At 38.8% G+C, this 12,307-nt stretch overlaps 1 protein-coding gene across 3 annotated transcripts in view; it reads right to left on the bottom strand.

The window, feature by feature from the left end:
- Window positions 1-12,307, bottom strand: part of BEND5 (BEN domain containing 5) — a 1,240,338-nt gene that overhangs the window by 1,013,381 nt on the left and 214,650 nt on the right. For all 3 annotated transcript variants that reach the window (XM_087719697.1, XM_014070495.2, XM_087719700.1), the window contains one exon: window positions 3,635-3,729. In XM_087719697.1, the coding sequence (XP_087575823.1) occupies window positions 3,635-3,729 (95 nt within the window). The remainder of the gene's footprint in view (window positions 1-3,634; window positions 3,730-12,307) is intronic.

The following is a 12,307-nucleotide window of genomic DNA, read 5'->3' as shown; positions in this document are numbered from 1 at the left end:
TAAACCAAACTATGTTTAAATGTCTATGGAGATTCTCAGTCACTTAGATCATGGTTGTCCTTACGGTACTTTTTTCAAGAGACAACTGGACTTTCTTGTTTTACTTTGAAGACATTTAGCTTCTCATCCAAGAAGCGCCTTTAGCTCTCAAACTCTGCTTACTGAACCACAGAGCTTCTGTTACACGATTCTATTGTTTCAGTTACTGGACCTATTTTTGATCCATACAGAACTGCCCTGAAACAAACGAAAACCTGGCTTGGATCTTGTAAGCTCAGAATATTGCGGTCACTGATGCTTGTCCTGATAACAATAGTGAATCACATCATAATGCATAGAAAGGAATACCCATTTTTGAAGTAAGTCATTATCACAGGGAGTTAAAGTTCTGCTCCTTTTTTGTATCTCAAAGTGTAAAATGTCTACTACTGCTATTAAGTTGTCTATTACAATGATTATTCCATAAGGAAAAACTACTATTCTATAGGTGCTAATTAGAATTTTCCATATGATCTTTGTTGATATAACTTAAATGATGAGTAGCCAGTTGTTCCTTATGAAAGACAAGCACAACTTGAAAGTTAATGTCTCTATTGAGACAAGCTCTTGCTGAATATAAAGTTATAGTAATTCTATACCTAGGAATAATACATATTTGCTGACTTTAGAAAACTAATTTCCTACTGAACAAGTAATTTTTACTTCACTTTTTAAAATTTGCAAAACCTTGTAGAATCATGGTGATGGCAATGCAGATGTGTGCACGCATATCAGTAGTCTACTGTGGTCTGTGCCATACAAAAAGACTAATGTTTAATGTGAGGATTTCCATAATTCAGAAGTCTTGTTGCAATTGCAAATGTAGCCCCAACCTTTTCCAAAGTTCAAGACTAGCATATAATAAATTCACTACTAGAAAACTCTTCTTCCTACGATAAGCAAGCTATTTTCATCAAGAGGGAAGTCGAAATCTGGTGACCAGGAGGACTTGAGTTCAGTGATGAGAATACATTCTTATTGATCAGTATCAATAGTGCCATGTTATACTTATTGCAGCAGAAATGGATTGGTTACCAGTACATTTTCAAGTGCAAGTCAAGATACTGATTGGTTAGATACCCAACGGCTTAAGGACACAGTACTCAAAAGACTGACTTTTCCACATAAATGCTGCCACAATGCCTGCTCAAGGTCCTTACCTCTCAGGAGTTGCAACACAAGGAGGGCCAATGGTGGACATTCTGCATAAGACTTCCCTATTGTGAAATACTTTACTCTCCAAGATTAGAATGGTCTCCAGTCTCATGGCCTTTGAGAAAGTTGTAAAGCTGTTCAGGACAGTCTTTTGAAATTAAATCTGGAGTCACTGATATCAGACTCAATTTACTGTATTATTATATTGTACATTTTACTGTATTTATTGGAATGCAAATTTGGCTGCATGAACATCAGCCTAGCCCTGAAAAAGAAGAGAGGGTGATAAAAATGCTCAATATTACCCTGCTTTAACACTATGTGATACAGTGTGTTTGAAATCTTTCCAAAGTTAATCAATGCATGCCAACAAATGTAATTGAATTTTGAATAGAATTAATGACTGGCATGTATCAGAACTCTTGGTACCTGTTATGCTCTGGTATCTTTTATGATGATCATTGATCTGAACCTAACTAAGTAGAGAAGTTAAAAACCACCTCTCTCAGACACCTAATTGGGTCCAACTAAGAGTCCAATCTGTCTATACAGAGGTATTAGGTAAAGATATGTAAGATTAGGAAAAAGCAAGACACTGATCTCAATGCATTTAACTATCAATTTATAGTGCATATAATTACAGCTATCTTTCATTTTTAGAAAAGCAGAGTATTTTGGCTATATTTGAAAAATATGCAGGGTATTTTTACTTTTATAAGTACAAGTATATTTAAATTATATGTAAATAACACAGACTTGTCACAAGATAAGGACCAATAATGGTTTTGGAAATGTTTTCATGAGAAAGTCAATGTGTAGGTACAGTACTTTTAATGACAAAAACAATGTTCATCTGTAATTTTTTTCTGTGCAGCAAATGAAAGAAGCTGCTCATTAACTATGTCTGCTTGGTTTCTATTACAGAATGATTTCTTCTTCAGGGTTGTGTATCAATGTCCTGAAAGAAAAATCTATTTTTGGTTACAACTGCAGAAGCTAAATAAATCAAATTATCTATCATATCTAAACAGGAAATTGCTAGGCAGGATAAACACCTATAAGTTATTCTAAGCTTTAAGTGAAAAAGTGAGATACAGTACAATTACCAATATAATAAAGAGTGATAAGGTTACTATGGAAAGTAGTAGTTTTCTTAAAATTTAATGGAACATAACATGTTTGGTGCAAAGATAAAAAAAGTGTATGAGGTGTCAATAATATGTATTCTGTTCTGTCAAGCACAATGGCCAAACTATTTTTATGTATTTAGTTTTATATTTTTATTCTATTTTCCTTATTGTTTATTTTACTTTCATTTGCATTATTTTACAGTAAATCCTCTGTTATTTCATGTAGTAATAATTAGTCTGAATAAGAGTGTGTTTCTACTGCTTTTATTTATACATACCGGATAAATACAAAGAAGATAAAATGAAAAGGGTCTATCATTGGTACAGAATTTCTGCCTCATTATTTTTTTTAAAAATATATATTCTGGTATACATATGAACAACTGGCCAATATACACTATATTGCCAAAAATATTCGCTCACAACTGAGTCTGTATGTTATTGAACAAAAGATGCAAGAATGTCACTTTTAAATATACTGGAAAAGGCTGAATTTTCATTTCCTAGTTTCAGGGTCTTTTCCACACGGGTTATATAGAATTATATTTCAATATGAAACCACATAAAAAACATAATAAGGACTATTCAAGGGAATTCTAAAGTTAATTGGGAAATATTAAGACATGCTATTGGAACAGGGAGGTCAGAAGGTGGCACACATTTGCTTAATATTATCTATACATAATTGTGCTTGAAATTGCCTCATATAAGATCTGAGTAAACAGAAGACAACAATATTTCACATACCTGCAGCTGTAATAGCATACTGAGTGATACAACAAATCACAAACATTTTGGCATAGGATAATAAAACAAAATAAAATTGCTAACTGTATCCAAATAGCCCAGCACAGGTAATATAGCTTTTGGTTCTGATTCTCAATACAAACAAATTGCTTTAAGAATATGGTTTGATCTACTTGTCTTGCTTTGTTTTGCCATGTGTAAAAGAACACAGTTCTATATATCATTTGAATTGCCCCATATAACCTTAGTCAAAAAAACGGTTAACATTATAGTGATCCATCCTTTAGCGTTCAATTTCACTATCCAGTGAAATGCTATGAAAATGTGACAGGGAGATCACTCATCCTTGGTAGAGCCAAATACTAACACTGACTCATTTGCAAGGTCAGTCCACACACACTATCAGAACAAATGCTGCTTTAGAAGGAGAACAGTGAAGCATATACAAAGAGAATAAAGATGACCAGAGCTTAATGAACCCCACAAAGAAAAAAGAAATGATTCTAAAATATCATAGCTGAAGCTTGCTTCATAAAGACAATATTCACTGAGTGTTAACTTACCATTTAGGCCGGCTTGTGGATTTTACCATTGGAGCCATGCCATCTCGATAGAGGCTCTTTGTTTTACTGAAGTTGACAATATTGAAAATTACCCTCTGAAAAACACAATACAAAAAGAGAATCTCAGCTATATTGTATAACACACACACACACAGAGAGAGATTTCTACATGTTAAATTTTTATAACAGAATAGTACATAGCTTAAAACACAGGCAACAAGGCAACCATTTACAAAACTCTCCAGGTCTGTATATTTAACATTTCCAACATTCTTCTTAGAGTACTTTTTGTATTGTATCTAAACTGTCTGCCCAAGGATTGAAAAATATTTTGTAGTTAAGTGAGAAATTACTTAGGGTGACAATGGTTCCATGTAGGAATCTTTCAAACTGCCTAAGATTGTTAGAAAATTCTGCTGTAGTCTGCATTTGACAGTTACTGTTTGTATTCCACTAGTAACCATTCCAGTGGGACACAGAAAGGAGAAAAAAATGAAGGAGAAGAGGACGGTGAGCAAAACTACAAAAATAGAACATATATTACTACTAAACCTCTTGTGCCTTTTTCACCAGAAACAAGTTATATTAAAGAAAACTCATGGGAGCATGTTTTGAATGTACCACATAATGAAACCACCGGGTGGATGGGCCCAGCCCTTTCTGTCTAATAAGGCCCCACAGACTACAACAAAAACAGCATAATGTTCTGATTCAAAACATGCATAATTATGCAATTACTGAATACATGAAATAAATTAGGAACTACCAACACATTGGAGCAAGTAATCGTTTGGAGAAATAGTTTATTAATAAAAAATGAGCAAATTCATATTTTCTAATAACAACTGCTAAATCAGAAATATAATCATGCACATTAAACTAATGATAAACAAATCTTAGCAACTGGGTGAGATAATGCAGACAGTTGAACGGGATATCTAAAAATTGGCTAACATGATATCTTGGTTCATCTGATGATTCTAGTGATTTCCAAATAGGATTTCCATTTATGAAATGGGTAATTGGTATTTAACCAATTATTTATGGTTTTCCCAGTTGCAATGTACGGCTGTGAAGTTTGGACTATAAGAAAGGCTGAGCGCCAAAGAACTATGGTGCTGGAGAAGACCCCTGGGTGTTTTGGACTACAAGGTGATCAAACCGGTCAGTCCTAGAGGAGATCAACGCTGACTGCTCTTTAGAAGGCCAGATCCTGAAGATGAAACTCAAATACTATGGCCACCTAATGAGAAGGAAGGACTCACTGGAGAAGAGCCTAATGCTAGGAAAAATTGAGGGCAAAAGAAGAAGGGGACGAAAGAAAATGAGGTGGCTGGATGGAGTCACCGAAGCAGTAGGCGTGAGCTTGAATCAACTCCAGGGGATGGTAAGGGACAGGAAGGCCTGGAGGAACGTTGTCCATGGGGTCATGATGGGTCACGACTCAGCAACTAACAACAAACCAATTATCTGAAGGAGAAAGGTATGTTATTTCTAATTAAGAATTTTGTGTGTGAATTTTACCCTTTTTTCTGAACAAACTAGATTTCAGAGTAGCAGAATAATATTTTATATAATACTGTATAACATTGTATATAATATTTTCATATTATATAATTATTATATATTTCTAGTGTTTCATATCACCCAAAATAGCAAGATAGCAATTATGATGTTTTTAATCAATACTAAAATTGAATTGATTTAAAGTGTAGAGAAGAAGAGCCCTGGGGAGGAAGGCTGCTATTTTAATTTGGCTTATATTTGTAAATGCACCTTCAGTAACAGCAAAGGGGCTAGTTAAACTTCATGTACTTCCTGAATAAATTGGATAGGAGAACAGGATTTTCACACTAGTGACTTTATACTTTATACAATTATGCATGTTTTAGAAACAATTATGAGAAAGTTTCTAATTCTGCTAAATGTAAAATGACTAAAAAAGACAGCTGGTAGAGACTGAAAATAGTCCCATTTCAATCAAGTGTTCCTCCTCTTCTACTAATAATTTAGGTAAATCCAATCAACTAGGTAAAGCAGAGTGTATGTATTTAAAACTGTTTAATGCGAAAATTTCATCACTTTCATAGTGCAGTTAGCAAAATGCTGCAGTCCCTTCGATAAGCTATGCTTTTATGAAATTCTTTCATAAAAGTGATTAACTTTATCAAACTATGCCACAGGATTAATGGAGCATAGAAACCTGAGGCACTAAAATATTAAACTATGGAATATTCTCAGTGGAAGTTAAAATCTGCTATGTAGCCTATCCAGTGAAGTGTATAAAATTAACTTCAATACATACCCAAACCTAAGCAGCCTGCTCACTTCATCTCTGAAAATGAAATAGTGCTGTACAATGTTGTGATATAGTAAGCAAACATTTGCTGAACAGGTAAAGAAGTTTGCTAGTATATATCTGTGTGCATATACATATGTAGCTGTGCTACTAATCTTTTTTTAAAGATTACTACTGGCTTTGTTGAAGTTTTGTTCTAGACAGAACTTTCTGCTTGGTCCTTGCCACTATGGGTGCTTCCCAAGTGCAAGAACAGCTGTCTTTTTTCCAGAGGTGGGTTGCTCCCAGTACGGATTGGTACAGGCGTACCAGTAGCGGAAATCGGCAGTATCCTTCCGTACCGTTGGTATGGCAGCCTGGCCATGGCCCCATACTGGTACAGTCCCCTGACCTGTCCCCGCTTGCTACACCTGCCCACCCAGTTGCAGCTCTCTCGCTGTCTCGCCCGGCCCATCCACACCATGCTTGCCTTGCCCACCCACTTCCTTTGCCTGCCCAGCTAGTGAGGCTGCAGCTGGCAGGCTGCAGGGGTGGTGGTGGTGAGCGGTAAGGGAAGCGAGCGCCAGCCAGCATCCCTGCTTCCTTCCTCTATGAGCACAGCCAGGAAGAAATCAGGGGGAGAGGGAGGAGAAGGCCATCCCTAACAGAAGCTGGGCTTTCTCCTCCCTCTTTCCCTCTGATTTCTCCTCACCTCACTGCAAGCAAGGCGGCTGTCAAAGAGAACAAATTGCGGAGGCTTCTTCCAATAGCCGAGGAAGGAAGAGGAGCAGAGGCCTCAGCTGTTGGAAGAAGCTCCCATGCTTCATTCTCTTTGACAGCCGTCTTGCTTGCCGTGGGGTAGGGAGAAATCAGGGGGAAAGAGGGAAGAGAAAGCCGTCCCTAGCAGAAGCTCGGCTTTCTCCTCCCTCTTTCCCCCTGATTTCTCCCTGGCTGCGCTCATGGAGGAAGGAGGCAGGAATGCTGGCTGGCACTCACTTCCCTTACTGCTCATCACCACAGCTCCTGTGCCCCACCACTGCAGCCCGGACTCACCTGCCCTGCTTAGCTGGTCTCAGTAACTGGTTACCTCAACATCTATGACCTCACCTAATTAGTAGAGCCAGTCAGTACCAGGAATTATTGTGTTATGTGAAGCCTCTACCCTGGCTGGGATGGTCTTAGAGATTTACAAGAATAAGCCAATAAGATGCTGTTGCTATCTATGCTTTTGCTTTGCTTGTTGAAATTGTATAAAAGCCAAATAAACTCTGTGTAAGGCAGACAGACATTTTGGACACCACATGCTTTGATGGATTTCTGAGACAAACAGGAAGGAAGGAAGGAAGGAAGGAAGGAAGGAAGGAAGGAAGGAAGGAAGGAAGGAAGGAACGAACGAACGAACGAATGAACAAACGAAAAATAGGAAAGAAAGAAAAAGAACTTATGATCCCAATTGAGCCCAAAATTTTGGTTGCTAAGCAACAGCATTGTTAAGTGACTTTCACCACATTTTACAAGTTGGTCATGCCCACCCAGTCACATGACCACCAAGCCATGCCCACAAAATAGGCCAATTTTTTAAAAACATTTATTTATTTATTTTTGAACAAAGACAAACAAACATAAAAATAAAAATAAACCATTTTCCATTACAAATTGTAGAAAGTGTGTCAGTTGGTTACAGTATTTCCATGCATCTCTTCCATAGTCATCACCTGCTTTTTATATCAAATCGCGTATTTTAAATTTACATATATTCATGTATATCACGATTATTATATCTCAACCTTAATTTGACTATAATTGTTTTTACATCCTTTTTTACATAATATTCAAAATCTAGAATAGGATTATATGATAACATTATATTAAATCATCCTAAAATCATCCAATCGCAATACATCTTTATAACATATTCTAGATAAAGCTTTTAAACCTCCTCTCATATACAATAATACAATAGCAGAGTTGGAAGGGACCTTGGAGGTCTTCTAGTCCAACCCCCTGCCTAGGCAGGAAACCCTATACCGTTTCAGACAAATGGCTAAGCAACATCTTCTTAAAGTCTTCCAGTGTTGGGGCATTCACAACTTCTGGAGGCAAGTTGTTCCACTGATTAATTGTTCTAACTGTCAGGAAATTTCTCCTCAGTTCTAAGTTGCTTCTCTCCTTGATTAGTTCCACCCATTACTTCTTGTTCTACCCGCACGTGCCTTGGAAAATAGTTTGAGTCCCTCTTCTTTGTGGCAACCCCTGAGATATTGGAACACTGCTATCATGTCTCCCCTAGTCCTTCTTTCTATTAAACTAGACATACCCAGTTCCTGCAACCGTTCTTCATGTGTTTTAGTCTCCAGTTCCCTAATCAACTTTGTTGCTCTTCTCTGCACTCTTTCTAGAGTCTCCACATCTTTTCTACATTGTGGTGATCAAAACTGAATGTAGTATTCCAAGTGTGGCCTTACTAAGGCATTATAAAGTGGTATTAACACTTCACGTGATCTTGATTCTATCCCTCTGTTTATGCAGCCTAGAACTGTGTTGGCCTTTTTGGCAGCTGCACACTGCTGGCTCATATTTAAATGGTTGTCCACTAGGACTCCAAGATCCCTTTCACAGTTACTACTGTTGAGCAAGGTACCACCTATACTGTACCTGTGCATTTCATTTTTGTTGCCTAAATGTAGAACCTTGTTCTTTTCACCAGTGAATTTCATTTTATTCGATAGTGCCCAATGTTCAAGTTTGTCAAGATCCTTCTGTATCTTTAGCCTATCTTCTGGATTGTTGGCTATTCCTGCCAGTTTGGTGTCATCTGCAAATTTGATGACTTCCCCATTTATTCCCTCATCATTGATGAAGATGTTGAAGAGTACTGGGCCCAAAACAGAGCCTTGGGGTACTCCACTGCATACTTCCCTCCATGAAAATGCAGTTCCATTGAGGACTACACGTTGAGTGTGGTTGGTCAGTCAGTTACGAATCCATCTGTTGGTGATGCTGTCTAACCCACATTCTTCTACTTTATCTAAGAGTAGGTTATGGTCTACCTTATCAAATGCCTTACTGAAGTCCAAGTACACTATATCAAGGGCATTCCTCTGCTCCACTAATTTTGTCACTTTGTCAAAGAATGCAATAAGATTAGTCTGACATGATCTGTTTTTGACAAACCCACATTGGCTTTTGGCTATTACTTTGTTTGCTTCTAGGTGTTTGCTAATTCGTTGCTTGATTATCTTTTACAGAATCTTTCCTGATATTGAGGTCAGGCTGATAGGTCTCTAGTTTCCTGGATCTGTTTTGTTCCCTTTTTTGAAGATGGGAACCACATCAGCTCTTTTCCAGTCCTCTGGTAGTTCCCCGGTACTCCAGGATCTCTGAAAGATATAGTTCAGTAGTTCTGAGATCTCGTCTGCCAGTTCCTTCAGAACCTGGGGTGTAATCCATCCGGTCCTGGTGATTTGAACCCGTCTAGGTTAGACAGGTGCTTACTTACCATTTTCTTCCCTGTTTCAACTTGTGTTCCTACTCTGATTTTTGTGGTGCTGTTTTTGATAGATTGGACTGTTTTATCCCTTTGTGGAAAGACAGATGCAAAACATGAGTTAAATAGTTCTGCTTTCTCCCTATTGATTGTCACCTTCTTGTCACTTTCTCCCAGCAATGGACCAATTGTTTCCTTAATTTTTTTCTTGTTTTTAACATATTGGAAGAAGCTTTTTTTTGTTATTTTTTACTTTTGTGGCAAGCCTTTCTTCATTGTGAGCGTTAACTTTCCTCACTTCATCTTTACATGCTCGGGCTATTTGCTGATATTCTGCCTTAGTTATGTCTCCCCTTTCCACTTTTTATGCTTATCTTTTTTGTCTTTCAATTTGTCAGAGAGTTCTTTATGCAGTCATGCTTGTTTCTTTTGGGAGCTGTTATTTTTCTTCTTCACTGGTATTGTGCTAGACTGGGCTTTTATAATCTCATTTTTCAAAATTTCCCAAGCTTCTTGAGTTGTTTTCCCCTTGAGGATTCTCATCCATGGAATTTTTCCCAAGCTCTCTCAAAGTTTATTGAAATTAGCTCTCTTAAAGTCCAAGACTCTAGTTTCACTTTGTTCTATTACTTGTGTTTGCATAATGTTGAATTCCAATATTGCATGGTCATTTGCCCCCAGGGTTCCTGTGGCTTCAACACCTTCTATCATTTCCTCTCTGTTAGTGAGAATTAATTCCAATATGGCTGATCTCCTTGTTCCCTTCTCTACTTTTTGGGAAACAAAGTTGTCTGCCAGGTTTGTTAGGAACCTGTTGGATCTTCCACTTGGTGCAGAGTTTGTTTCCCAGTTGATGTCAGGGTAGTTAAAATCTCCCACTACTATTGTGATGTGCTTCCTACATACCTTAGGAGCCAAGGTGGCACAGTGGTTAAATGCAGCACTGCAGGCTACTGCTAGATCAGCAGGTCAGCGGTTCAAATCTCACCGGCTCAGGGTTGACTCAGCCTTCCATCCTTCCGAGGTGGGTAAAATGAGGACCCAGATTGTTGGGGGCAATATGCTGACTCTCTGTAAACCGCTTAGAGAGGCCTGAAAGGCCTATGAAGCGGTATATAAGTCTACTGCTATTGCTACCTTAGTTAGCTGACTAGCAAAAAGTTCATCTACTTCCTCTGCTTGGTTGGGTGGCCTGTAGTATAGACCTATGGCAATGTCATTCCCCCCCCTCAACCTTTAATATTGACCCAAATGTATTCAAGTTAGTTCTCATCATTGTTGTGCTCTATTTCTGTAGAGAGGTAATTATTTCTTAGATATAGTGCAACTCCACCTCCTCTTTTATTTGGTCTATTTCTTTTAAATAATTTAAATCCTTCCAGCTGTATGTTCCATTTGTTGGTTTCATCCCAACAAGTTTCTGTAATGGCAACAATATCGTATCTGCCCTCTTTTACTTGAATTTCTAATTCACCCTGTTTATTCCTCATACTCTGTGCATTGGTGTATAGGCATTTGAGTCCATTTTGGTTGACCTCTTTTTCTCTCTGCTTCCCCCCTTCCAGTCAGCAGCTCCAATCACCAGCCACAGGAAAGTTCAAATGAAATGGAGTTAAAGGGCCACATGTGTTGTTTATATAAAATTTCATATTATCAAACTAATATATCATTATTTAACTATAGCTATTATTACTTCATTTTATACATACTACTAGTAAACTAAATTTCACTTAGTTTTTATTATACATTTTCATTGCATCAACCTGTATCTTTCCAGTAATAGTGCAGTCTTATATCTCTTGCCATTTGAAGCATTAATATTCTAGTTACTTTCTTAATAAATTTTGTATGAACTTCTCTTCGCAACATGTTGTTCCTTTCGTATCTCATAAAAGCTCGAAACCCAGCATCTTCTCTTTCCATCAGCTTATCTTTGGTTATCACTGGTACTTCTGTCAAGATTTCTCTCCTTATATCTGTCAATTTTTCTCTCTTTTCTTCTTCTGTGCTTTGAAGTCTGGGGTAGAGTTCCAATCCATCTATCTCCCCTTTCCATATTCCGCTCTTGCCATTACCAACCACGCTCACTTTGTTAAAATAGGCCAAATTTGAAACCCACCCTGCTTTATCCGCCAGTGCACTGCTGATGCACCACAAGCTAGTGTTTTCAAACTTTCTTTCAAAACTGGTGTTCTCCAAACCAAGCTGTTTGAGGCTCATCGACCACCAGGGCGGCACCAGATCCAGGAGGCTAATGGCGGAAGTGGAGACCTTGGGCTGCTGGGCAGAACGCCATCTGGAGTCCCTCTGTTCCGACCACATCTCCAGAGTCGACAACACCCAAGTGGACTGACTGAGCAGGACCATCATAGATTCCACGGAATGGCGGCTGGATCCTGCTCTGTTCAACCAGCTGTCTCACAGATTTGGCCTTCCGTTGGTTGACCTCTTTGCCATCAGCTCCCTCTTGAGAGGGCAAGAGGGGGAAGGACACATGATGAAGTTCCTGGGAGGAGGGGACAGGAACTCCAGGAAAAGGCCTTCCCTGACAATCTGGAGGACCCAAGCGTCCCCCGCGGTGGGTGATGAGTTTGGGGAGTCACTTGGACTTGCGGAAGGGCCTGTTAGAGGCTCCACCGTGGTTGAATTTGCGAAACCCGAATTGTTGCCTACCCCTGTCCCAAAAGGAAGACCTGTCCTGTGCCCTATCCCCCTATTGGTCCTGAAGGCCTGCTGCGGGGGGGTTGAAGGAGGAGGATGTGGAAGGCTTGGAGGGATGAAAGGACGGCCTCCTCGGGTACGGAGCAGACTTACGGTCCTGCTTCTTAGATGTCGACGGCAGAACCTTCCTCTTATCCTTCGATTCAATGAGGAAGGGGGCCAGAATCTCCCCAAACAACTTTGATCC

The sequence above is a fragment of the Thamnophis sirtalis genome, unplaced genomic scaffold (genome assembly GCF_051295495.1).
Source record: "Thamnophis sirtalis isolate CommonGarterSnake01/CBP01778 unplaced genomic scaffold, rThaSir2_p1.2 scaffold_7, whole genome shotgun sequence".
In the NCBI taxonomy this organism is placed as follows: domain Eukaryota; kingdom Metazoa; phylum Chordata; class Lepidosauria; order Squamata; family Natricidae; genus Thamnophis; species Thamnophis sirtalis.
This window is presented reverse-complemented; position numbering and strand designations above follow the sequence as displayed.